At 31.8% G+C, this 26,559-nt stretch overlaps 6 protein-coding genes across 7 annotated transcripts; 4 read left to right on the top strand and 2 right to left on the bottom strand.

The window, feature by feature from the left end:
• Nucleotides 1–83: 83 nt before the first annotated feature.
• Nucleotides 84–8,443, top strand: LOC139087667 (transcription factor mef2A). The gene is made up of 4 exons (XM_070636546.1): nucleotides 84–1,268; nucleotides 1,792–1,965; nucleotides 2,033–2,344; nucleotides 2,792–8,443. Exons 1-4 carry the CDS (start codon nucleotides 567–569, stop codon nucleotides 3,878–3,880), a joined length of 2,277 nt encoding a protein of 758 aa, XP_070492647.1. The 5' UTR covers nucleotides 84–566; the 3' UTR covers nucleotides 3,881–8,443.
• Nucleotides 8,444–8,635: 192 nt separating this feature from the next.
• On the top strand, nucleotides 8,636–9,910 carry LOC139087670 (histone H1-like). The gene is made up of 2 exons (XM_070636548.1): nucleotides 8,636–9,008; nucleotides 9,079–9,910. Exons 1-2 carry the CDS (start codon nucleotides 8,738–8,740, stop codon nucleotides 9,510–9,512), a joined length of 705 nt encoding a protein of 234 aa, XP_070492649.1. The 5' UTR covers nucleotides 8,636–8,737; the 3' UTR covers nucleotides 9,513–9,910.
• A 21-nt stretch (nucleotides 9,911–9,931) lies between these two features.
• Nucleotides 9,932–11,230, bottom strand: sds22 (protein phosphatase 1 regulatory subunit sds22). Its single transcript, XM_070636547.1, has 4 exons — nucleotides 11,020–11,230; nucleotides 10,770–10,959; nucleotides 10,545–10,707; nucleotides 9,932–10,454 (listed from the first exon to the last, which is right to left on the bottom strand). The coding sequence occupies exons 1-4, from the start codon at nucleotides 11,102–11,104 to the stop codon at nucleotides 9,972–9,974; spliced, it is 921 nt and encodes a 306-aa protein (XP_070492648.1). The 5' UTR covers nucleotides 11,105–11,230; the 3' UTR covers nucleotides 9,932–9,971.
• A 419-nt stretch (nucleotides 11,231–11,649) lies between these two features.
• On the top strand, nucleotides 11,650–14,565 carry LOC139087666 (inner centromere protein-like). The gene is made up of 6 exons (XM_070636545.1): nucleotides 11,650–11,790; nucleotides 11,860–12,135; nucleotides 12,203–13,179; nucleotides 13,235–13,331; nucleotides 13,393–14,068; nucleotides 14,134–14,565. The coding sequence occupies exons 1-6, from the start codon at nucleotides 11,710–11,712 to the stop codon at nucleotides 14,325–14,327; spliced, it is 2,301 nt and encodes a 766-aa protein (XP_070492646.1). The 5' UTR covers nucleotides 11,650–11,709; the 3' UTR covers nucleotides 14,328–14,565.
• Nucleotides 14,385–20,289, bottom strand: Ptip (PAX transcription activation domain interacting protein). The gene is made up of 5 exons (XM_070636544.1): nucleotides 20,148–20,289; nucleotides 18,006–19,973; nucleotides 15,604–17,941; nucleotides 15,318–15,540; nucleotides 14,385–15,148 (listed from the first exon to the last, which is right to left on the bottom strand). The coding sequence occupies exons 1-5, from the start codon at nucleotides 20,208–20,210 to the stop codon at nucleotides 14,599–14,601; spliced, it is 5,142 nt and encodes a 1,713-aa protein (XP_070492645.1). The 5' UTR covers nucleotides 20,211–20,289; the 3' UTR covers nucleotides 14,385–14,598.
• A 444-nt stretch (nucleotides 20,290–20,733) lies between these two features.
• brun (trafficking protein particle complex subunit brun) lies at nucleotides 20,734–25,706 on the top strand. Of its 2 annotated transcripts, XM_070636485.1 has the most exons (7): nucleotides 20,734–20,923; nucleotides 20,971–21,062; nucleotides 21,136–21,205; nucleotides 21,274–24,408; nucleotides 24,622–24,825; nucleotides 24,904–25,111; nucleotides 25,179–25,706. In XM_070636485.1, exons 1-7 carry the CDS (start codon nucleotides 20,878–20,880, stop codon nucleotides 25,375–25,377), a joined length of 3,954 nt encoding a protein of 1,317 aa, XP_070492586.1. In that variant the 5' UTR covers nucleotides 20,734–20,877; the 3' UTR covers nucleotides 25,378–25,706. The 2 variants fall into 2 exon arrangements, with proteins under 2 accessions (XP_070492586.1, XP_070492587.1); XM_070636486.1 differs by lacking the exon at nucleotides 20,734–20,923.
• The last annotated feature ends 853 nt before the right edge of the window (nucleotides 25,707–26,559 follow it).

Raw genomic sequence — 26,559 nt, 5'->3', positions numbered from 1 at the left:
GTCACGTGTGAATATTGCGAGCATTAACTAGTGTGTGTGAACATAGTTGTGTGCCCTATAAAATGGCAAAGGGGTGTGAATTTGTGCACTTCAGTCAAATTAATTTTTCGTAAAATTTTTTTAAAATAACATATTCTAATAAAAATGACAAAATTAATCGCATAATAAGTGCGAGATACCAACATAAATCGATTATAAATATAATTAATCGAAAATTGGCATTAAGAAAGGCCAAATAAGACATAAAAAAATTGAAATAAAGAAGCGTAAAGAAGAATTAAAGGAACGAAAAAAGTGAAGAAGAAAACGCGAAAAGTGAAAAATTAAAATTTAACATTTAGCATTAGTTTTAAGTTGATAATACTCTACAATTTTTAAAGTATAAGTGAATTATAATATTAATGTTTATGTAGCAGGAACTAGATTCCATTTAAAGTGTGGAAATTTTTGAAATTTGATAAAAGCTCGCAAAAGCTATCATCAATTTAGCGTTTTAAATAATAAAAAGGAGAGTCGAGCATAGTGTGTATAGCATTGATATAATCACAAAGGATATATCATACACAATGATTTGTAAAGACGATCTGGTGACTTGGTTTAAGAATCTAGAGAGTTATAAACGAATAGATGTTATGTGTACTCTACTTAATTTGTGCCTTCCATTTGAGCTACGCTTTTTAGGAACATGTCTAGAAGAGTTAGGTCGGCGCGATGCTCAAGATTTGCGCGGTGTTGAGCTACGCGTCAATAATCCACAAGAGTTTGTGACTGATGTAGGTACATTTACATCTGGACATCCAACAGATATGAAAATTAGGAGAAAAATGGCATTATATTTAGCATTAATGCGAGCATGTAATCGAACTGGAGTAAATGAACTCTTTAAAACACTCGATCGTTGGGGTGATAGAGATTTTTCAAAATTCAGTGACGGTGATCCTCTTCAAGAGCTCCTTTTAGTATACACAATGGCCACAAATCATCCAGTCTTTAGTTTCGAACAACGCCTAAAATGTGGGGAGATTTATAGTAAAATAACATCGAGCAAAGCGCATTTAAATCAACAGCAGCATCAACAATCCTCAACTAGTACGTCGCCTGTAACATCTCCACTTTCGTCGTTTAGTGTTCAGCATCAAACAGCATCTCCGCCACCATTTCAATCGGGAACTTTTCAACAACAGCCTCCTCCTCAAATGATGAATCCAGTAACACAACAGCAAATACCAAATCCTATTCTAATGCCAATGGCCTTTCCCCAAGCTGCAGTAAGTATTCATTCCTCTTTGTTACAAATGCACTATAATTTTTTTTATCAAGCCGCTGCACATGTATTAATTTTATTCAAACAAAATCTTCAAAATCATAAAAAGTTTCCTATTTATGCTAACTCTTATCTCAATCAACTATATAGCTACACACCGTATTTCTAATTATGTAATAAATGGTTTACACCTTTGACCCTAACAAGTGACACATAATAACTTATAAAAAATTTGATAATGCTCTTCATATATGATAGGCGTTTAAAAACTTTATTATGATAAACTTCAATTCTCAGAAAACATATACTTTCCTTGAATATAAATAATTTTTTGACAATAGAACGGGCTTCTTAAAAAAGAAAGAAAGAGCAATGAGACTGACACTTGTTAATGTAAATTTATCTCGACTAAAACTAACTGAAAGAGAAAATATATGTGCGGCGAATGAGTCATGCATGTCTCCTCAAGTTGTATACAAAAATATGGATAGATTAATTAAGCACGTGTTTGTCCTTAATTTTAACAGCTAATTTCATCAGGAGATCCTTCAACATCAACAATCGCATTGTCAGTAGAAAGTCTGCCTTCTCATTTAGTAGCTGCTCCAAATATGGTAATCCCACCAGATTTTACTACTCCGCCACCACCTTGGCAGATGAGGTTTCAACCACAAATGTATCCTACAATTGTTCCCATAGAGGTAAGAAATATTTGCTCAAATTTTAATAATCTTTGACATAATTGATGATTTTCGGTGGATTTTTTAGACACAGCCACAATATCCTCCTCAAACATCATCGCCACACATAAGTCAACCTTCATCCCCGACACACAGTAGAACTGGAAGTCCGTCAAGATCACAACAACCGCCTCAACAAACAATTACACAAAATCAACAGCCGCCGCCTAGAAGAGGCATGAGAACGAGACCATCGACAGAAACAACACCTCCTCCGTTACAACAACAAGCAACGAATGCGCAACAAACAAGCCAGCAGCAAACACAAGGAAGTGGCACCATAAATTTTAACATGGGCAACGACATCACAATGGTCCAGACGATTAAGAACTTTGACGAAGTAAGTTTTGTAGAAAAGTCTCACAAGCACAAAATACTGAAAACGCGATATAGTAGTAAGGATAATTGATTTTGGGTATCGTCAATGTCAATAGTACCGATGAAATGAAGTTGTACAGAATAGATCATAACAGAATAGATAAGAAGAACAGATTAAAGCTTTCATATTTGGTTCAAAATTCAAAAATAATTATATTTAGTAATGAAGATATATCAAAGAGTATATATTGCAATTAAACAAAAATATATCATATTGGTATCACAAAACTATTAACTGAACAAAAAAATAATAACAGAAAGAACGAAAAAAGAATTATATTAATGATTAAAGTACACTACGCTACTAAAAGAATCAATTATCATTACTGATAATAATGATACATATGATATGATAATTTTTAAACACTTTAATGTCTGGACGTGATGATCGATCAAATCCCATTTTCAGCTAAACATGGATGGTGCCATTTCCCAGCTACATTCGTTGACGATTCGTAACGGATATAATCGTCCGTCAAACACATTGCCTAGACAAAGTAATAAGCCTAATTGGACGACACTACAATGGCAAATGCAACAACAACAGCAGCAGCAACAACAACAACAAATTCAATCGCCTCAAACGCATAATATTAGTTATGCAACAATGCATATGGATCCAATACAATTAATACAACAACAGCACCATAAATCTACAACGGGAAGTGAATCAGGCTCGTCAACTGGCGGAGATATGTCGCCTCCACCACAAAATAATACAACAGATCCAAATATTGTTTTACATGGTAATTCAAATCAATCACAATCGAGCGGCTTAAGAAACAAAGCACTAAATTTAAACAGACTTAATGGTAGTGGAAATCAATCGTCACAACAACAGCAACAACAACAAATGCATCAAACAAATAATCTAGATTTCAATGGGACACAAAACAATCCAGTTCCAAATACATTAGTAACGAGTAGTTCAAGTGGTAACCTTTTATTAATTGGAGGACAAATGCACAACTTTCCAACATATAGAAATTTGCCTGGAACGGCAACTATACAAAGGCAATTTCCTCCACAAATAAATGGTGAGCTAACTGCCATATATCCTTTCAATACAGCTGGAACGACATTTATTCCAACACAGACACAAGTTGTAACGACACAGCCGCAACAACAAAATAGAGTATCACCATCTCAGACACCACCTGTCTTATTACCAACACCTTATCCAACGAATAAATTAGTACAATCATGTTTTAATTGTGGCTCTATTAATCACACTGGTCTCAATTGTTCAGAAGCATCAATGGAAGATGTGACTAGAAATGCAGTTTATAAATTGGATTATACTGTGAGTAGTACACAATCACAATCACAATTTTCATCACAACCAGTCCTGACGGCAACATCATCAGCTGGAAATTTAAATCAGTTACAGGGCAGTAATCAATCTGCTACTTTAATTAATAACAATTCAGAGCAAGAGCCTATTTTTATTGATTTAACGCAAGATACAAGTAGCGATAGTAGTATTAGTAACAGATAAAAACTAGTCTACAATAATGCGAAAATGTGTTAATATTACACCTTTTTGTGAGAAAAAGAGATCTTTCTTTGGCATACCTGCTTGTTACAAAAGAAAGAAAATTACATTTTGGTGATGATTAGGTGAATTTGCAAAAAAAAGAATACGAGAAAAAAAGACAGTGAAAGAATGCGAATTAGATATTTTTTCAAAATAATCACAACACTCATTTTAGAATCAAATTTCATTACATGATAGATAAAAACTTTTTGCATACTAGTTTTTTCAGTGGTTGTGCCATTATTTCTGTTTCATTCTATAGACTTTCCTCTTTTTCATTTTGTCCTGTGTTTAATGTAATTTTTTTTTATATTCTTTCCCGACTTATAGAAAATATCTATATTTTGTACATTCAAGTCTTAATTTGACATTATTTTTAATTATCTTATGTTCTTTATGAAAAAGAATAAAGTTATGGTATTACAAGTTTTTTACCTATTATTATTTTCGGGGTATTTTTATGCAAAAAAAAAAGAAATTACTAATGCAAATGTTTTTAGAAAACAGCAACAAAAAATAAGAAAAGAAAATGTAATGTTTTACGAAAATGGTTCTGCGGCCATAGGCTGAAAATGTTGAAAATATTTGTTTTATGGTTTTCTATTGTTTTCTATGTGAAGAAAATAATTTGTTAAAAATTTTCAAGCGTCTAGTCGATTTCCTTAGATTATGGATTTAGGTAGATTCCATAATACTTGGATCGCATCCTTAAGGTTGACAGTTTAAGAATTTTGCTAAAAAGTTAGCAATTTGGTGGATTTCACATGGCCTTGACATTGAATTTCATCCGGATGAAATTTCTTTTTTTAGGATAAAAGATTCTATTGTTCTTAATGAAAGTTTGTCGGATTTTGTCTATTATCGGATGAAACAATTTTGAATGTCAAGGCCTTAGGATTTCATTAGTTGGGATGTCCTAGGAAGAAAAAGTTCAAATTTCTTTGATCTTTATTTTGCTCCTGAAATGTTCATTTAAACTGATTTATTCAAAAATTAACTTTGGAAATCGACTTCGATGTGTTGAAAATGATAGCATAGAAAAAGATCAAATATGGAAGAAATTAAGGGATGTTCACAAAAAAGAAATATTTTAAATTTCAAGTTTACTTTGACCAAAATTTGTCTGAAAAACTTTACATTTCACATAAAATTTGTATGTTTTTGAAATTTTGTGGTGTCAAGAAAATTGATCATAGTGAGCTTAAAATTAAAAATAAAATCTTTGAATACTCTCTTACATGAGAATTTCATGTATGATAATAAATTTATTCCATATTCAATAATTTTAAATAAAACAAGATAATAAATCATATTAAAGTAAATAATTATAAACTGAAGAAGATGAAAATTGATGAAAGAAGAAAAGTGGAAAAATGAATAAATTTTTCGCATATCCCCACAATTTTATAAAATTTTATGGAAACGTTTTATGCATGTAAAAATGAAATTCATGACGCATATTAAACTTTTTGGGAAATAATATTATTGAAAAAAAAAAATTATTAAGTGAAATTCATTATCAAAAAAATACCTAATAATAAAAAATAATGATTAATAAATAAATTCCCTTAATGCAGCGACGTTTAAATGTTGCATATAGAAGTCTGTGATAGGATTGGGAAATGGTTGATTTAATTAGAATTTTTGCGAAAGAAAAATATTAATTGACTAATTTTTACATACCTTTATCGCTTCATTTCTCTTCTTAAAATTAAACAAAAAGAAAAGGGGTCGTTCATTTATGAGCTTGACATCCAAAAAATTTATGGGTAGAGGTCAAAAAATATGAAAATCTAAATTTTTATTTTCAATGAAGATTCTGCGGTAGATCGGGGGAAGGGAGATTTTAAGGCTCAATTTCTTCATTTGTGAACGACTCCAAAAGAATCAAGAATATTTCGCGTGTGTACAACGAGCAATACGATAGTTTGATTTACATTAATATCCATTTCTTTTCATATATCAAAAGGCATGACATAACAGCTTTTTGTCTTTAGCAATAAATGATGAGCAAATAACTTAATATACTTCACACTCCCTTTCTTCAATCGCTGCAAAGCATTTGTAATTTATTGTTGTTTAAAATGCATTTTTAAGACAAACAAAATGTAAAATAATAGAAGAAAAATTATAGTCTCGATGTTACTACACAAGCTGTTGATAATACAAGAAAATCTCCCAAAAAAATATAAAAAAATGCTTTCAAAAAAAAAAAAAAAAAAAATCTTGAAAAATTTCAAAAAAAAAAATAAAAAAAAAAAAATATGAAAGATTTTAATAGAAATTTAATTAACATTCTGAAAGCATTTCACATCTTCACTGACATGTTCATATTGATTGATTAACGATTGTTTTACTTTTGGAATTTATTATGTAGCATACAAAACATGTATTCGATTTCTTTATTATCCTTTTTAAAGGAAATATTTTATTATTTTAAAAATTAAACAAATTTTACCAATTTAATTAAATTCAAACAAACTTTTTAATTTAAGACTCAAAATCATCTTTTAATTTGTTCAAAAATATTTAAAATGAAATTAAATTCAAACTTTTCTCAATCTGCATTAGGAGTGTGTTCAAGGGAAAGAGAAAGGATTTGGCAGTCAAAACTCCTTTCCCCCAAAAAAATTTAAATTTGCTAGGAATTTTCGTAAAATCTCACTAAATGTGAGTCAAATTTAATTTCAAAAATAAAAGTATTCCAAATCAAAATTTATTCAAAAATGATTTAGAGCCTTGAATTTTTTATTTCCTGAAGAAATCTTGTACATGCTTAAAGATTTGATTTTCACTGATATTAGATAATTTTTTTTTTAAATTCTTCATCTAATCAAAAATTTATGAGTCAATAAGTTTATAATTCAATCAAAAGATTAATGAGACTTTCGAGTGGTTTAATAACTAAAAAGTGATTTACTACTACCTATATTATGTTCACCGATGACAAAAAGTGTCAATAAGAAGAAATAAAATCCTACTTACCTAGATTTATCATAAAAAAATAATAACTAAATGAAAACAAGAAGTGAAATGAAATTTAACTACAAAAAAAAAGAAGTTAAAAGCACCCTTCCTTCTTATCATTTGATGTGTAAGTTTATCATCGATATTATTACCTGTTATTCAAAAAACTTGATATCCACAAGAAATTTGATCTGCATCAAATGTAATAAAAAAGGAATAAATAAGCATTGAAATATGTCTTAATGTTGCTTGAAGCAGCTTCGTTTTTAGAAATTGCACGTGATATATATGATATTATGATAGTTAGCTGTTTAATCAAGCTGTTGATAGCTTGCCAATTGCAATTAATGCCAGAAATCCTTTTGCGTGTAATTTCTAAAAATGTTAAATTGCTCAACAACTTTTTAGTGACTTTTTCAATGAATAAATAAAAATAACTAAAGCGCGCGTTAAATTTGGGGAACATCAGCCAATTTGTATTGTATTGATTTGTCTAGCTTACTATTTCAATGTTATAAAAAAGAAATCATTAAAAAACATAAAGACCAAATTTTCGTAAACATAGAAAATATTTTTGATTTTTTTTTTTTCATACATACCTAGATACATGTATTGTTTTTAAACAGAACTTTTAATCATAGTGTACCTTGCCACACATTATTAATTATTTTAACATTTTATTTTTTACCAAATCACAGAGTAAGAAAAACTGGAAGAAAATTTTTAATACCTCAAGCAGTTTCCGAAATTAAAAGAAAATAGGAACGAGTAACAAAAATATGCGTTTTTTAGTTAATATGGACTTAATAGACATACTTGAATCATCAAATTAAAATAACAGATTGTATCCTTTTCTCTCCTTATTTGTACGTATTTCGTTCGTAATTTTTTTAAAAATACATTAAATATTCAGATATTCCCTACCGTATCTCGTGGTAAAAAGTCAGTAAATGTTAAGTTTAAGTAGTCAAAGTTTGAAATTTAATTTTTTTAAAATATTTTTTTTTTCCTCTTTTGGTTTTCAAATAAAAGCCTCATTTCTAAACTATATACTAACTAACGCCAATTATAAAAAATTATATTTAATAAGAAAATATAAAAAGGAAACTGAAAAACTGAAAAAAGTGAACAAAGAATTAAAAATTATTGTAAATTAGCTGAATAATAAGTAATGAGATGAGATGATGATTCAAAAATAAATTTGCATTCTATTTAATTTAATATTATTTAAACAGATAGATTCTCAACATTTGCTTCTTTTAAACAGGACACAATTTAATTGATTTAGTATCTAATTGACAGTCAAATGACTTAAAAAAATATTGAGAGACAAAAAAAAAGTGAATCTATGAGTTTTATTGTTAACCATACATGATACAATTGATTCATCACACAGGATGCGTTTTAGATTAATCTAAAAAAAGAATTTAATTCATTTAAGTGTATAAATTGTAAATAGATAATAGAAATCATCTTTTAAGGATAAATGAAAAATAATTTATATATATGAAAAAATGAAAAAATAAAGCAAAAAACCAAAAAAAGTTCAAAACTTAATACTCAATTGCATTTTTAATTACAAAGGCACCTCTTTCTTTCAGACTGTATTCAATCCGAATGAAAAGTTAAAATATAACTGAAATATTTGAATTTTTAACGAAAATAAATTTTTGAAATTCAAAAAAAGTCGACAATCCCCTAAAACAGCTATTTGTAGTTTGATACCCTTTGAAAAACACGCTTTCTCTCAGTAACAATTTAATTGTCAGAAAGTAAAGATCAAATTTAATTTTGATAAAAATATACAAAACATATTAATTAACTGGCATTAAATTAATAACCTTTGTGAAAATGGCTGAAGAACAAGTTGAAGCACCAGTTGTTACACCCAAATCTGAAAAGAAGAGGACACAATATTCCAAAACTGGAAATTTGGTGATGGACGCCATTGAAAATTTAAAAGAAAGGAAAGGTTCAACTATTATGAAAATCCGTAACTATATCTCGACAAAGAATCCGGAGCTTGATATGACGCGATACGCAACAATCATTAAGAAGTTTATTCTTTCTGCTGTTGAAAAGGGTGATTTGAAGACTAGTGATACAGAGAAAGGAGTACGAGGTAAACAAATAATTTTTCGTTAAAAAATGTGCTTTTCTAACCTAATTTTTTGCTCATTTGTAACATCCAGGACATTTTAGTATTGTAGAAAAGAAGAAACCAGCTAAAAAATCATCGAAAAAGGAGAAAAGTGATGAAAAGCCTTCAGTTTTGAAGGAAAAGACGTCCAAAAACGCTTCAAGTCCAAAAGTAAAGAAACCTGTTAAGAAGACTGTTAAAATGCCGTCTGCTGTTGCTCCATCAACAGTCACGAAGAAAAAGAAGACTAAGCCCCAAGCAAAAGCAAGTCCAGTTGAAGCAAAAAAGGAGTCGAGTACTAAGAAGAAAGCAACTAAAGGTCCTAAAAGTGGAAAGATTGTTGATAATGAAACACCAGAGCCAAAAAAGCTACTAAAAAGGTCCAGAAAGCTGAAAAGCCGAAAGCTAAGGCAAAATCAAAGAAGGCTAAGGATGTTGAGGTTGAGGCTGAGGAAGCTGATGGTGTTGAGCCAGAGGAGACTGTAAAGGATGATGAACCTAAATCCGTTGAAAAGGTTGAAAAAGTCACTAAGGGCAAGAAAAAGAAGGCTGCAGCTGAAAAGCCTGAAAAAGTTCCTGCCAAGAAGAAGAAAGGTGCAAAGAGTGACAATGAAAATAAGGAGTAACAAATAGCAATGACTATCATGTACCTTTATGTCCTTTAATCATTAGTTCTATATAACTAAAAATATATATTTTGCGACAAGCTTTTTGTGATATGATGGTGAAGGAAATTTTTTTGCTGCTTTAACTTGTTCCTTTTCTCATGCTAATTACATTTTATATACATTTATATTTCCTTATTCACTTTTATTATCGGCCTAAACAATAATTAAACAAATATTCATCATGTAACTATCATCTGAAGAAGATCAATAAACTTAGGAAAGATTCTAAAAAACTAATTTTTATGCTGTTAATTACATTTATTAGCCAACTTTTGAATCAATGACATAAAGTAGCATCAATCTTTTTAAGCCACGGAAGTGTAAGCATAATTTTCTTACGATATTGTACATCTGATGCAATTGGATTTTTCTCCAAATAGACAGTTTCAAGTTTCAGATTATCCTTTAGCTGATCTAAGCATTTCCAAACACTTATTTGATTGTTATTAATCCAAAATTCCTGTAATTCCTTCATATGGCTTACATTTTCAATGGTTTTTATTCGATTCAATGCCAAGTCTAATGTTTCAATGTTCTTATTTTCATCAAGATTTTCTATGACTTCAATACCATTTTCAGACAAATAAAGTTCCTTCAAGTTTGTCAGCTTGTCCAAATTCTCAATTTTAACTATTCGATTACATTGTAAACTTAAGCATTCCAGTTTAGTTAACTTATCCAAATTCTGGATCTTTGTTATTTTATTCTTTCCCAAAAACAAGTGTGTCAAATTGGGAAGGCTGTCAAGATTATCGATTTCCTGTAAAATCAGAGAGTGAATTATTAAATTTCTCCGTGCTGCTGTCTATTTATAGAAATTCAATTATCAAAGTTAAGGTCAAAAACTTACACGAATCTTATTATCGCCCAATTCCAGCATAGTCAAATTGGAAAGACTTTGAAGATTTTCGATCGTTGAGATTTTATTGGATACCAAAAATAGCTTTTCTAAGCTCAACAGTGCATCCAGATTCTCAATTTTTGTCAATCGATTGAAACTTATATCCAGCATTCTAAACACAGTTAATTCAATTAAATAACGACTTATAATGAATATTTATCGTCATTAGCTTACATAAGGTTGCTGAGTGATTCCAGATTTTCAATCTTTGTGATTTGATTGTCATAGAGTTCCAGTTCCTCTAATGTTGTCAAACTGTCCAAATTTTCAATCTTTTTAATTAGATTCCATCGAAGATATAGTCTCTTAAGCTGTACCAACGGCTCAAGGTTCTCAATTTTGCCGACACGACCGTGATTAAGATCTATTATATACAATTATCATTAATTATGAGCTTTTTCGCAACATTATGTTTATGTTTTACCCAATTCTTCTTGGTTCACGTCCAAAATCATAATTGGCTCGGTTTCTTCTTGATTTTCCTCCTGGACATTATCGTTTGATGCCATTGTTCTGTTAAAATATTCTATAAAATTAAACTTTTGAAGATTTTATAAAAATATTTCTATGAAAAAATTCTAAAAGCCGATCAGAGGTATGGGAAAGTTAGCTGATGACGTCTCAAATGACATGAATCATAATTTTGTATGGGACATTACGAAGAAATGCTACTCAATAAGGCAATTGATTATTATCAACCAAAACTACATATTTTAACATTGAACCAAGATTACTTAAAAGTGTATATTTGCAAATTGGATGGAATCGAGTGCTAGACATCATTTACAAAAGATCCATTAAGTTCTCGAATTTTTCGAAATCAGATCAAAATTTTAATCAAGTGATCCGACATTTTTAGAGCAAATGCGACATTAATTGAAATTGAGTTGTGTTTAAAATTAAATAATTTCAGATAAAACTTCCTTTCAGTACTCAAATAGTATGATGAACGCAAGACTCTAACGGTTTTTTGAAATTCAAATGTTTCAAAAGATATTGTTGCAGCCCCTTGAAGAAACCGTTTATTTTTTGAATCTTTTGTTGAGCAGTGAAGTTTTAATTTTTCTTAAAAAATATTGTTTTTAATCACTTTATTAATCTACAATTATCCATAATGGACGAATTACGGTCAAGGCTGAGTTCTAAAATCCAAAATATCGAGCTGTTTGTATTGAAAACAGATGATCAGATAAAAGTAAGTAAATCATAATGTTTGTCGCGGTAAAATTGTTATGAAATTGCTTGTTTCCTACTTTTAATACAGGAACTTGAGTCAAACCTTAAAAACTATGTGCTGAAGGCAAAGGAAACTCTTCAGAAAAAACATGTAATTAATCCAAAACCACAAAAACGCATCATGCGAATTATTAGTGAGAGTGAAGAAACTGATACAATTAGACAGGAAGAAACGCGACCATCAACTCCACCAGTTCCAGCAGTCAGAAATATTGAACCAGTAGTGCCTTTACAACAAAAATCACCTCAAAGAGAAAGCTTGAGACCCGTTCGAACTGCTAAAGCCAACGCAAGCAAGAATTTGGTATGATACATACGATCTTTATAAAATTTTGTTCAGTAAGTCTCATACAATATTGATATAATTACAGAAAGAAGTCTCAACAAATGTCAAGTTAAGAAATGATAATAATGTTGCTGTTTTTATAAAAACAGAAAGAGTTAGTGCTGCAAGTAAGAAACTTCGTGATTCCACAAAAGAAAATGCCCAGCCAAATCTCGCTCGTGTTTCTGTGGATGAAGGCATTCAAATGGGAAGTGAGACTGATTTGACAGCAGTAAAAGAAATCAAACGAAGCATGTCTGTGGAAATCATTCCAGCAGCCAAACCTGTAGAAATAGACATATCGGACGAAAGTGCTGACAAAATGCCACCACCACCAATTCCTATTAAAAAGAAGAAGGCACCAAAACAAACAAATCAAGAAGCAGTAGATCCAACACAGCCAATGCCAGTACGAATAACTCGTTCTAAAATTAAGAAGGAAAAGCCATCGATTGGGAAGGCTGTTTCTTCAAAAGAACTACAAAAACCGGCTGTTGACGACGAAAATCAAATTCAAAAGAGCATTTCTGAAAGTGTCTTACAAAATCAGACACAACAAGTTAGTGATGTTACAAATGCATCTCTTGCATCCAAAAAAGGTGCAAAGAAGAAGTATCCACTTCCAATATTAATTAAGCTTGAAAGATTAAGCACTGAGGAAGTTGTAAAGATTACTTCACCTCCCGAAGTCGATATTCCATCGCCTGCTAATGATGAAAGAGCGTCATTACATAAAGACAGTGATAAGATTCCAGAAATTGAGATGGCTGAAAAGCCCAGAAGTTTCCCTATAAACGAGACAGTTACTATCAATACAAATTTGCCTGTTAATGAAACAGTTACATTAGCACCAAATACTTGTAATGAAACATATAATAAGAATATGCACGAAAGCTTAATGACTGAAGACAATGACGAAGATTCGTCAATGGAACTTCCACTTACACAAAATAAGGAGAACCAGAAAATCAATCATCAGCCACAGCTACCTATAAAATTGAAAACTAAAAATGAAGTATTCAAGTAAGTATGGCACATTCTGTGAACCTAATTGATACTAATTTTAAACACTTTACAGTCCTTATTTATCAAGTCCGGTAAAGCAAAAAGTCCAAGCCTTTGAAAAACATGCAGTAACTACTCCTGACAAGTCCAAAGCCGCAAACTCAAAATATGTAAGAATTCAGCACCTAATTAAAAGTTTTAAATTTATCTCATATGAATTTACTTCCACAGAGTACGTTAAAGGCTGGAACTCCATCAAAGATTGCTCTTTACGGTGCCAAAACGACACCATTAAATAATGCAAAACAAAAGTATATTGCTGCAATTTCTGGTAGTGCATCTTCATCGACAACATCGTTGTCAAGCAATAAAAAGACAACAACCAAGAAATTTACTTCATTATCTCATGAATCAAATGAAGATCTTCGCAAGAATCAAGCACAGACCATTAATCAGCAACTTGAGGAAAAAAGGAAACAGCGTGAAGAAAAACAGAAACAAGTTCAGTTACAAAGGGAAGCTATCGAGAAGCAAAAACGTGAACAAGTTTTACAGCAGCAACGTGAACGCGAAGAAAAGTTCCGAAAAATTATGCAGGAAAAGGAAGAAGCTAAACGAATGGAAGCTTTAAAGAAGAAAATGCTAAAAGAGAATCAAGAAAAGAAATATGCTGAAGAGAAAATCCGAAAGGATGATTTCACTGTACCAAAGGAACCACAATCAGCAAGCAAGGATGACAGTTTGTATATTAAAATGCAAAAGCAAATTCTTATGGAGAAATCCATGTCACAAAAGAAGAAAGTGGACAAGAATACTTATTCATTTGATATGCTTAATACTGACGACTCAACAGATGACGAGTCACATCCAACAAAGAAACGTCCAGAGCCACCACAATGGAGTAAAAGTGAGTATTTATCTAGCAGCTTAATGTATGTAAATTTTCTAATGTCCATTTCCTTTTCTTCACAGAACAAGTACGATCGAAACAGATTTATATTCAGTCATACGCAAATTCCAATTTATTGGATGCGCTCTTTTCGTCTCAACCAATTAATGTTAATTTAAAGGAAATCTTTCCATCTATTGATGCAAGAAAACTTATTCGCAATTCCAGTGCTGTTTGGAATACACCTCCAAGATATTCACAAATGCCTAAATACTAGTGGTAATCATTGGAATCAACACATAAAGATGTCTATTAAGTGAACAATTTATTTTTTTTCCATTTTTTCATCAATTTTTTATTTTTCTATAATATTTTTTCCTTGCATAAATAAAAAGACAATAAGTTGTGTTAGTAGAAAAGATAATGCTTTTTTCCTTGTCAGTATGATATAAAATTATAAGGCAACATTTTTTTATAATCTTGATAATGTTACAATTTTTGTATGGGATTTATAAAGTTAATTAAATAAAAAATAATATTAATAAAAACTAACGTGACAGCTGTAGTTCTGATTTTAAGAAATCCATCGTTTGCGTCATTATTGATTGTAATATAAATTCACTGGTGCATACGTAACACACGTAATGCTTGAATCCTAACAGTGTTAAATCTTCTGGACAACTAACAACGATATAACTGTTGGGACTTTGTTGATTCAATTCATGAATTTTCATGACTGATCGACGATTATGTTCCCATTTACCTCCACTCTTCTCTATTAGCCATCTTAAATAGCTTGGTGCTGGCTTAACATTCGGAGTAATATAAAATACACGATTTTCGAATAATCTGTTCCTAATTGGAGACTTGACCACTTGCAAAATGTCACATTTATAATTCATTTCACTTAAATCCCTAATCCAGTAATTGTCTTCTGTTTGGAAACAGCCTGCTTTTGCACTATCTTCTAACCATGACGAACTGATGATATATTTTGCAGTACATAATGCATAAAGGAATTTCAGAGTTCGATTAGGTTTTGTCATGACAAGATGAGTCATTTCATTATGATCCTGTGTAATCCTTCCACCCAAAATACTGTAAAGAAATATTGAATTAAAAACGGTAAATACAAATTTGAAAGTTTCAAAACCGTATAAATGTTGGAATTGAAGTGTTCTTGAGCTTTTCAATAACATTTATAAGATTTTCAAAAAAAATGTAATATTCGTTAATTTAGAAACAATATTATAGCAATTTAACTCACATTACAGCACGCGTCAATCCTTCAATATTATCAACATGTGAAAACATAACAATTGGAATATCATTTGAATCAGGCTGTCTAATGCAATGAATTTCGTTAGGAATGACTTCCAGTAAAGGAATTGTTCTCATTTTTTTAGCCTTCTTCATTGGCGGTTCCATCTGACTCCTCTTTAGTTTCTCGTGAGCTTCTTGTGTCAAATTGATTGGTGATTTCCAAGCATCTGTTGATGATAAATTGATTTTAGATAAATTGATATATTAAAAGTCAGTAACTTTATACTTACTCATTAATTGAGGAACAATTGAATGATCGATCCTTAATGGCTGAGGAAGATTATATTGCTGATATTTTGGGGATTCAAATTGAGAGATCAAACTAGTATTTCCTAGCAAGAGATCACTAAGCCACACAACATTAACCATGGGAATATTAAATTCCTTAGCATGTAAATATTTTTTGTTTGTCTGATCGAGTCGCTTGCTGACCATGACAGTATTTTGACGATTCAAATAAGTCGTTAGCTTAGCACCACTTTCTTCAATCATTCGTTTAACTCTTTCACGTTCATCATTCTCGAATCCCATTATTGTTATTATATGCTTCATTCCAGGCTTTAATGATCCGAAAACGGCTGATGATGGCAAGTGAATTGCCTGCCAAGGAGGAATAACTTGTTTCTTTAAAATAATATCGTTCAACCAATAAGCAGTAACGCATCGCTTATTATCCCTTATGGCTTGCATAACAATTCCATGCTTTTGTGTCCTACATAAAACATGAGTGACTTTTAAATTGTAACATGCTTCAATTTCACCTCCATGATACTTGATTGATTTTGTCCAATCCTCCAAATCCTCAGCATTTGTTTCATCATATTCAACAACTAGGAAATGACAACCGAGCAGACAAAGTTCTGGTGGAAGTTTCAAATTAGGATTATGTCCATAGAATTGAGGACGATTGACAATTTGAGGTGGCGGTGCACGTCCAGGACTAAATGGTGGCTGCTTAATATTAGTACTCGGAGATGGAGGCATAATTACTTGCGTTCCTGTTTGCATTTGATTACCAACAATAACAGGTGATGTAGGAACGATTCCACTTTGAGCATTCGTAATATTTCCCAAAGTTCTTCTTTGTTGCAATTGTGTATGCGTTTGGACGATATTTTGTCCGGCAGCTATTTGTGGCTGAATTTGTTGTTGTTGCTGCTGTAGTACAATTAATTCTTGCGGATTACGAACAACTGGAGTTATTCCTTGAACATTTAATGCATGTTGAGCTGTCATCATTCTTAATGTTCCAGAAGCCGATTGATCGACGACTGTTTGTTCAACTGGAATTGGAACATTTCCATTATTTCCACACAAACGATTGCTAAGCATGTTTGCTAAGGCAGTTTTTGTTTTATTGCTTGAAACTCCATTTACATCTATCGGTGTAATTGGCTGAGCTATTTGCTGAGGAATTCCTTCCATTAATCCTGATGCAGTTTGCTCTGTTGTCGGGAATACAGGACCTCCTCTTGGTGAAACAGGAGTTTGAACATTTCCTGGCATTTTTTGTGTCTGTTGCATTTGTTGTAAACGTTGGAAATGCTGTCTTTGTAATTGTTGTTGTTGTGGAGTTGCATTTGGATCAATCTGAGCAACATTATGAATTTGATTAGGAACGGGCTGGTTTATTTGTGTCATACCAACTTGATTCGGTTGTCGGATTAAAATTGGTCGTCTTTGACTACTTATCCATTGAATTTGCTGCTGTGTAGTTAATCCTGGAGGAACTTGAGATCGGATTACGATGTGTCTAGGACCACTTACTGTATTAGGAGCTGCTGGACGTTGTTGAAACATTACGCCTTCTCTCTGTTGTTGTTGCTGTTTATTATGTAATTGTTCTAAATATTCTTGACGCTGTGCTTGATCCATACGTTGAAATTGTATCGAAGATTGAGCATCAAGATAAATTGGACCAAGCCTCTGTCCTGTTGCACGAATAAATTGCTGCCCTGGAGCTCCTTGTTGATTAGTCGTAATTATATGTTGAACAATTGGTGATTGTGGCGTTGGCGTCTGTGGTGTTTGAGGAGTTTGTGGCTGCGTAGGACTTTGAGGAATCCATCTTTGAGTTTGTGTAATTTGGCCAGGTTGTGGAGTTCCTGGTGTTACGGATTGTACGACTTGATGTGTGCCAGTTTGATTTGTAATTATATTCATTTGAGTGTTAGCTGTTTGTTGAATTTGTGGCATCTGCGATTGTTGCTGAGAAGGATTTTGTGATAAAATTTCGGCACTTTGAAGCTGTTGTGCGATTTGTTGCACTGCCTGAGCTTGCGTTAACTGTTGTGTTGTTTGCTGAGGAGCTTGCACATTGTGTATTTTTTGATCCATAATGATTCCCTCGACATTTTGTTGCTGAATTTGTCCTCCAGAAATTGTAGTTTGATGAACCTGAATGATTTGTTGAGGCTGGCCACTTTGATGATGTTGTTGAACAATACTTCCATCATTTGATGTAAGTAATTTTTGTTGAATGATTTGCTGTGTACCGATTTGTGTCTTTTGGAATTGACCTTGCGGTGCTTGGAACCTCTGATTTTGAAGTGTCATTTGATTTACATTCTGTAAAAAGGACATGAATAAGTTTAGAATAATAAAATATGCAATAAAGCATTTCTGAATTTACCTGAGGATTTTGGAGCTGATTTATGATGACAATGTTCTGACGTCCACCTTGATTCTGTATGATTCCTGTCTGCTGAGTTTGTTGTGTCTGTTGAGGATGTATAGTTTGTTGCGGAGATGAAGGAATTTGTTGCTGAATATTTCCACCCATATTTTGTGTAATTGGCGTGGACATATTAGATTGAATTGAAACATTTGGAGCAGTTTGCATCTGTTGACTGACTTGAATCTGCTGAGGCTGACTAACATTTTGCTGCTGAGTAATTTGTTGTTGAGTTTGTTGGATGTTCTTTTGATGAATTTGATTTCCATCTGGATGTTGCTGAATCTGAATAATTGGTTGTCCTTGTTGAATGATTTGGATATAATTTCCACCACTAGTTCCTGTAACCGTTTGCTGCTGTTGACCAATCTGTTGTGTTGTACTTGTTATTGTCTTTATGTTTTGATTAGAACTTTGATTTATTATGAACTGTTGATTTTGGGATTGATTGGTCGTTAAGATTTGCTTCATAGTTTGATTTCCAAATTGTTGATTAGGTTGATTTTGAGTCTGCTGATTTGTATTAATCATTTGATTTTGTTGAACGATATTCGGATTAACTTGATTTTGCTGAATTACATTTCCTTGCTGGATAACATTTCCTTGTTGATTTTGTTGAACAGTCGTAATAAATTGTTGTTGGTTGTTAATGACAATTTGTTGCTGAGGTTGTTGGGTTGTTTGTTGTTGAACCTGAATAGTTTGAGTAGGATTATTTGTTGTTATAATTTGATTAGTTTGAAACTGTTTCATTTGTTGTTGCTGCTGCTGCTGTTGTTGTTGCTGGATAATTTGATTTTGAGTAGCTTGTTGAAGTTGTTGTGATATTAACTGAATCTTTTGATTTCTCGCATTCGCTTCCAATTGTTGTTGTAATGCAATTTGCCGTTGCTGTTGTTGTTGTTGCTGTTGAATAGTTGTAGCTCCTTGATTTGATTGTTGCTGAACATTAATATTCATTTGTTGAGGCTGTGGATTTTGTTGAATATTTTGGGTATTCTGATTCTGAGGTTGAATAATGCACACGTTTGGTCCAGTAGTCATTTGAGCATTAGTCGTTCCTACTTGCTGAATTTGGGTCTGTTGAGGATTTGTATTAATTTTTTGAATCTGATTAACTTGAAGAATAGAAGTTGTATTAGTTTGTTGATTAGAATTATCTAAATTTCCACTACTTTGGACATTAGTCATTGTAGACTGTCCACTCTGTTGATTTACAGATGCTTGAGCGGCTTGCTGTGCTCTTAATTTCGCTTGTTCTTGCATTTGCTGTTGCTGAATTTGACTTTGAATGATTTCATTAATTTGTTGCGGTGTATGTTGCATTTGGACAACCATTGGACGCGGAGGTCGTACATTTTGCTGTAATTGATTACGCATTATTGATGAAGACTTCATATCTCCAGTTGGCATAATAATTTTTTGTTGTTTAACAGGAGAAATGAGTAGACTTGGATGATACATTTCAGACTCGACCAGCTTCTCTTGCTTTAGACATTCTAAAACCCAATCCGGAGTGATTATAGTCATTTTTGATAAACCAGCTAGTTTTAATGCAACCGACTGTGCTCCACCAGATATTAAATGCGTCACTTTATTATCAAGATCTTTCTGAACTGCTCCACCATGATATGTTATCATTGCATATAACTTTAATCTATCAGGCTGATCAACTTGTGTCATAGTAAAGATCAATCCATTAAATAGTTTTGATTGACTTTTTGGAGAATAAGCCTTTACTGGAGCCAATTTATTCATCCGTACGCTATTAACAATCCATTGTTCTGTAATTCCTGGAATCTCATATAAATCAATAGCTTCTTGCAGCTGTGACTCATCATAGTTCCTGCCACATAAGATATAATTAGTTTTCTCCATCGTAAACTTGGATATTTGTCCTTTTCCATTTTTAAAAAGATCCAGTACCTACAAATATTTTCAAAATGCATTATACTGTTGTATTTTTTTGATCGATCATCAAGTGGTTCGTATTGTTAGTATGAGATGATAAAAATATCAACGATTAAAGTTCATGATTGGAGTTTTTTAATTAATGATAAGCGTCATGTGAAGAAATATTAAAATACTTTATTTATTCACCTTTTTGTCTGGATCTCCGCTAATGAAAACAGTTATTCCTTGAAATAACGAGCTCTCGTTCATTTTGGACCAATTTATTTACTTAAATTGAGTTTAAAACACACAGAAATTGAAATTAATTCATTTTTTTAAAATTTATTTATAAAACACAAGTTTGAATGTAATTTTTAGTATCAAAACATAGCGCATTTTTCTCGCTTATTTTATCATATACATGAAAAGACAGATAACTATTACTATTAAAGTCCTCAAGCATTTATTAATGCAAACACTTTAAACTTAATTCTAAAATATTTTTTTGTCAACATTAATTTACGCAAATTTCTGTATTGCGTAAAAACGCGCTTAATTTTGAATTTTCAAAAACCGTTAAAATAAAGACATCAAACAAGTAACCTTTTTAAAAGTTATTTTGGGGAAATTTTCAAACAATGAATTAAATATTTATGAATAATACATCCCAAAGTGAAAGGTAATAAGAATCAATAAAGACCTGAGTGAAAATGATGAAAAATTGAAAAAGAGAACACTGTGATAAGAAGTTACTTTCCCACTGTTTTCTTGAAAGTTATAGCTCCCGCGAAAAAAAGATTATTTTTTTGAAAATCATTAATTAAGCAATTTCAACGATGTTAAGATTATCAAGGATATAATTATCCTGTGAAACAAATTTATTGGCTTCAATATTTATAATTTTTATTGACCAATAGCTTAAAATTGCACGAAATTCATGCAAAAACTAAATCTACGTAACTTTCATTCTGAATTTCATAAAAGTAGATCATTTAAATTATGCGAAGCTCTTTGTGTGCTTTAAATGCAGCATCAGGAGACAGTTTTACAATGAATTTTCCGGACTATGATCAACTTAGTACGGATCATGCAAGATTGTTAGTTTTGATAAGAGGAATTGGGGTAAGAATGATTTTTTTTGACAAGTCATTATAGAAAGTTTATGATAATTTCTACGTTAACTTATCAATTTCAGCCTAATAAGCCACGTTCATTACAAAAGATTTTTGAAAGGATACAAAAAATAGACAATGTCAAAATCAAAGGTATGCATTTTAATCAAATTCTGGAGGAACTGGAAGTTTAGTGAAAAATTTCTTTGTGCAATTTTTAGATTCTGCAGGACAAACCAGAGATATTTTTGTGAGATATGTGCGTGATCATGCTGTGGAGAATAATGATTGGGGAGATTTTCAAACTCATCGTAGACTTTTAGGACTCATTACTGTTGGAAGATTTGATTCTCAAGGCGAATTAAATGAGCTGTGTCGAGTGCATGAAAGTTTAAAAGTTAAATATACATCTACTCTATATGATTCGCGAGCTTTATTATTTGCACCAGCTACAACATCTAATAATGATAATGATTCGAAATCTATTGATAACTCGTATACAAGTGAATCATCGTTAAATGGCTTCAAACTTGAAAATGAGGAACAGAAAATTCTCGTTGATAACAACATGGTGATGCCGACAATATTTAAAAGTCGTGGATTTTTCTACACTGAAAATAGTACATGCCCTAATCTCGAATCTCGAATAACTGATTTTATTAACTCATTATTCTGGATATTAGAATCTAAAAGACTTGAGAGGACGAAAGAGAAATTTGATAAAGTTAGTTTACTCTTAGCGCCATTCGAAAAGAAAGATTTTGTTGGATTAGATATGGAAAGTAGAAATAACAAGAAGAGAATTATGGGACGGATAACGAAAAATCTTGCTGATTTGACATTACAATGTGGATTAATAGCTGAAAGTTTAAATTATTATCATGCTGCAACCGAAACTTTACGTTCAATCGGAGATTCTTTATGGTTGGGTGGTGCTCAGGAAGGAATTTGTGCTTCATCAGCTATAATTCTATATCCACATTTAAGGCATTCTGTAAATTTTCATCGAAATATTAGTCTACAAGGAAATCCAAATGCTCCTAATCAAAACTCATCATCACCACAGAAAAATCTACACCGTGCATCGGATGGAAGTAAACAAATTATGCAGCATCGTAAATTTGATATGAAAATCAATTTGGATAAGTCTAACAATCAAAACAACGAATCATCATCAACAACGTCTTCAGGCGGTTCCTCTGCAACTACTGTTTCAAATTCATCGTCAACAAACAGTTTAACATCTTCAAATGAATCAGAGAAGAAAATGACAAGCAATGGATCACAAAACATATTAATTCCATCAAACGTCTTACAGCCTGATGAAATTACTAGTCGATATCGAGAGGCCATCATTAATTATAGTAAATATCGTATGGCAGGGATAATTGAAACGGAGGCAGCATTAAAGGCTGCACGAATTTGTATAGAACAGAATCAGAATCTTGATGTTGCAATGTTCCTTCAGAATGTGTTGTACATCAATTTAAATATGAATGAACAGGAAAAAGTAAGGAGATTTGAGACATTGACTGAACTTTATCAGCAAATTGGTTATCACAGGAAAGCTGCATTTTGTCAAAGATTAGCTGCATGGAGACATATTGCTCAAAATAATACAAATCCTGATTGGGCTGCAAGCTATAGATTAATGTTGGACAGTTTTCGAGGTCATAAATTATCATTGGAACCAACAGAAGTCCTTGAAACTAATCAAGGATGGCCATGTCTACAAATTGATTTACTACAACAACTTATTGGAGCATCAAGACGATTAGGACAATCTGCATTGGCTACACGCCACATGACATTTTTACTGCAAACTCAATGGAAAAATTTATCACCAAGTGAACAGAAAGAAATGGCTTTACAACTGCAAAATTTGAGTTCACAATGTGAAGGAAGTCCTGTACCATTATTTCTTGAAAACGGAACTTTTATTCCACCTGCAAATCTAACAGATTTGCCATTTTGTGAGACATTTGAGCTAAAAGATTTATCAGCATGTTTACGTCCACATAAAATTCAAAGCAATAAAGTTGATAGTGGACCTTTTCTCTTCACTCCAATTCATTTCAATTCATCAATAGATAGACGTACTGCGTATGCAAAGAAACGTGATCGTGAAGTAAGCTTTCTTTGGGTACAACATGAGAAAAGTGAAATAGCAATAAAACTTTTAAATCCATTACCTTTTGAATTACAAGTGAGTGATATGCGATTGTTAAGTGATGGAATAGTATTCGAGTCATTGCCCGAAAGCATCGTTTTACCAGCAAATGCATCAATGTCAATTTCACTGTTTGGAACACCTTTAGAAGTTGGTGAATTAGAAATTAATGGATATAGTACACATACACTTGGTGTTAAATCCAATTGTCGTCTAAAACACATGTTTGCAAGATGTTTTCCGGTAAATTATAGAATAAAAGTTATACCAGCTCTTCCAAAAATGAATATAACAACATCAATACAACAATCAACACTAAATTGCCTTTTACCTTCCGAGGAAGTCATAAATACAGCAACATTGACATTATACAATGGAGAAACACAAATTTGTGAAGTAACACTTGAAAATACTAGCAATATTCCCATTGAAACAATTGATGCTAGTTTGAGTTCTGGTTTTGATCAGAAGCTTCAAAACCGAATAGTAACATTTGACATCGAAGAAATTCGCAAGCAATTGCCAATTGAACCTGGCAAGAAAATTACATTTAATGTGAAAGTTTATGGTGATGCTGATTTTGTCGGACCGATAATACCTTCGACAACAGGTGGTGGAATAAGTAGCTCATTAACTCCACACCAAAATGACTTACCATCGTCTTTAAGCGGTGTTAATTCTCTTTTATCACATTCTCGTGTTGGCTCACCAATTCAAAGACGAAATAATGAGCATAATATGAGTTTTCGATCCTCGACGACTGCATCAGGTGCCACAGTAAATTCAGGACATTCCTCTCTAGCTACATTAAGTTTAGGAGCCATAATGAACGGAAGCAATCAGACTAGACAATTGGAATTTAAATTAATCTTTAAGTATAGTGGTGGTTTAGCTTTAAGCGAAAATCATTGCAGACATTGTGCTTTATTATTTAACGTTGAGCTAATACCAAGCTTACAAGTTACAAATTGGGACGTACTACCGGCTGAAGTTTCTTCACAATTCTATCTCGTACTAGATATTGCAAATTTAACTACTCAAGAAGTTTCCTTAAATTATCCAAATAATAAGACTATTCTCATTGAACCAAAGGAGAGTTGTCGTGTTCCTGTTCCAGTCGAACGATGTCCTCTCGATAAAATATTGAGTGACTATCAGCAACAGCAACAACAACTTTTAAATTCAAGTAAGTCCTAATTTATAAGGAATATTGATGAGACTATCACCAAACACATAATCGTGCATTAAATGTCACTTGTGAATATTTATATTGCATGATAATACATTAATTCAGTTCTCTGTCTCATCATTTAAGTCAAAACAACCTAAATGAGAATATTATGCAAATTTTTTTTTTTAAAACGTGGATGTTCTTCTTCTTTTTTTTATTGCATAACAGATGAATGCGGAATCGTATATAGTGGAACATTTAATTCATCGGATGTCGATCTTCCGGAAAAATTATGCTCAGAACATATTGCTAGTTTAGTAAATTTAAAATGGCAACTATCACCAAATGAAACGTGTGGTATAGCTTCACTTCGAGGCATATCATTATCGTCAACGATGTTAGATCTTGTAACTGTAGCACCAATACAATTTGGTAATATCAATTTCACACTTATCTTATATAAACATGCATTTCATATTTAATGATGTACATTATTCTCGTCGTAAATAGATGTCAGAATAAATGACAAGGTCGTATCACCGTCCGATGAATTTAGTGTATCAATTGGAACGAAAATTATGATGGAAATAAATGTTAGTAATAATCAAGTCGCACCTCTTCAGAATCTAATATTAACAGCGCAATTCTATCAAGACTTTCAAAATGGTGTAACTAATTATCGTCTAGAAACTCGCGTTACAATGTCTGGTCCAAATTAGTAAGTCCTAAATAATAATTATTTTTACGCCTAATATTAAACATGCTGATTATTTCTCACTATTTAGCACATTTATCACATCACTGAGTAAAAATGATGTTGCGAAGCATCAATGCTCTGCAATATTCTTCACTCCTGGTCGCTTTAAAGTTGATATTCAATGTAAAACGCAATCATCATCTTCAGGCTTGTCAACAGTAAGTAGTAACGATACTCATCATACTTGGAAATTCATACCGCCACTTGAAGTTTTAGTTGTTAATTAGCTTGCTTATATGATATCATGATAAAAAGAAATGACTATATACAATTGTATATGATAGACATAATGAAACCTATGACATTATACTGTACGTCGAATAACGTAAATCAAATGATACATTGTTGTGTTTAATGCAATTAATTTGTTTTATTCCATTTGATTTAAACAAGAAGAATTGGAATTATATGTTATAAAAAAAATTGGTAACTTATTATTGGTTTTGGTCATACATACCTAATCGAATCTTTATTTTCAAAAGCATTCCCAGTAATCCATAGTAAGGAAAAACCCATATTTATTTTGTTTCAATAAAAAAGTTATAACATTTAAAAATGAATATCCATTTACTACTATTAAAAGTCATAATTTTCTAGGAATAAAAATCATACTTATCTCCAACCATCACGTGTTTTTTGGCCTCGTTTGCGTTCAGTCTTTTCACATTGTCAGTTTCTCAGATAAATTATTAAACATTTTTTTAACATGAAACTCATCGATTGTTCAAATATCGTATATAATGATTCTGATGTGACCTAAGTAATGATACTTACTGTCTGAATAAAAATGGCTTTAATGAATCTATGGAACAGTTATTTAAAACATGTTTACTGCTTTTAGTATCGCAATGTGAAATATATATATACTTAATAAATCTACTGTCTATTCGAATAAAAAAGGCTTTAATGAATCTATGTAAATGAACAAGAAATAAGAGAAAAAAATATTTAAAACATGTGTGTACTGCTTTTATTTATAAAAGTATCGCAATGTGAAATCTTTACATATATATACAGCATGTAATAAATCTACATTCTGTCTCTCTGTTCTTCATTTTGGGATATATAGAAAAAAAAGAGTCGTCATGACGTCACGCGCGACTTTGAGGGGCTTGTCTCTCTTATGTGTTAGTATTAAATACACATTAATTCGCTAGTGCCTCATATGTACAATGACTTGTATATTTGGTATTCAGCCGAAAAATGTCTTGATTAATTTGAGTGCGTAGTTAAAAAAATTTAAAGCATGAATGAGCAACAAAAAAATAAGACGATTCAATGAATTTGTTACCCTTTTTATATCATTTAAAGGCACACTTCAACAATTTTTTATGTTAATAAATTTTTATTAAATCTAACAAGTTTGATATGCATATATTCCATTTTGCCATTTCGTCGCCAATTTGATT

Source organism: Chironomus tepperi, unplaced genomic scaffold (genome assembly GCF_022539635.2).
Source record: "Chironomus tepperi strain 1889 unplaced genomic scaffold, CSIRO-AGI_Ctep_v1 contig_128, whole genome shotgun sequence".
Classification (NCBI taxonomy): domain Eukaryota; kingdom Metazoa; phylum Arthropoda; class Insecta; order Diptera; family Chironomidae; genus Chironomus; species Chironomus tepperi.
This window is presented reverse-complemented; position numbering and strand designations above follow the sequence as displayed.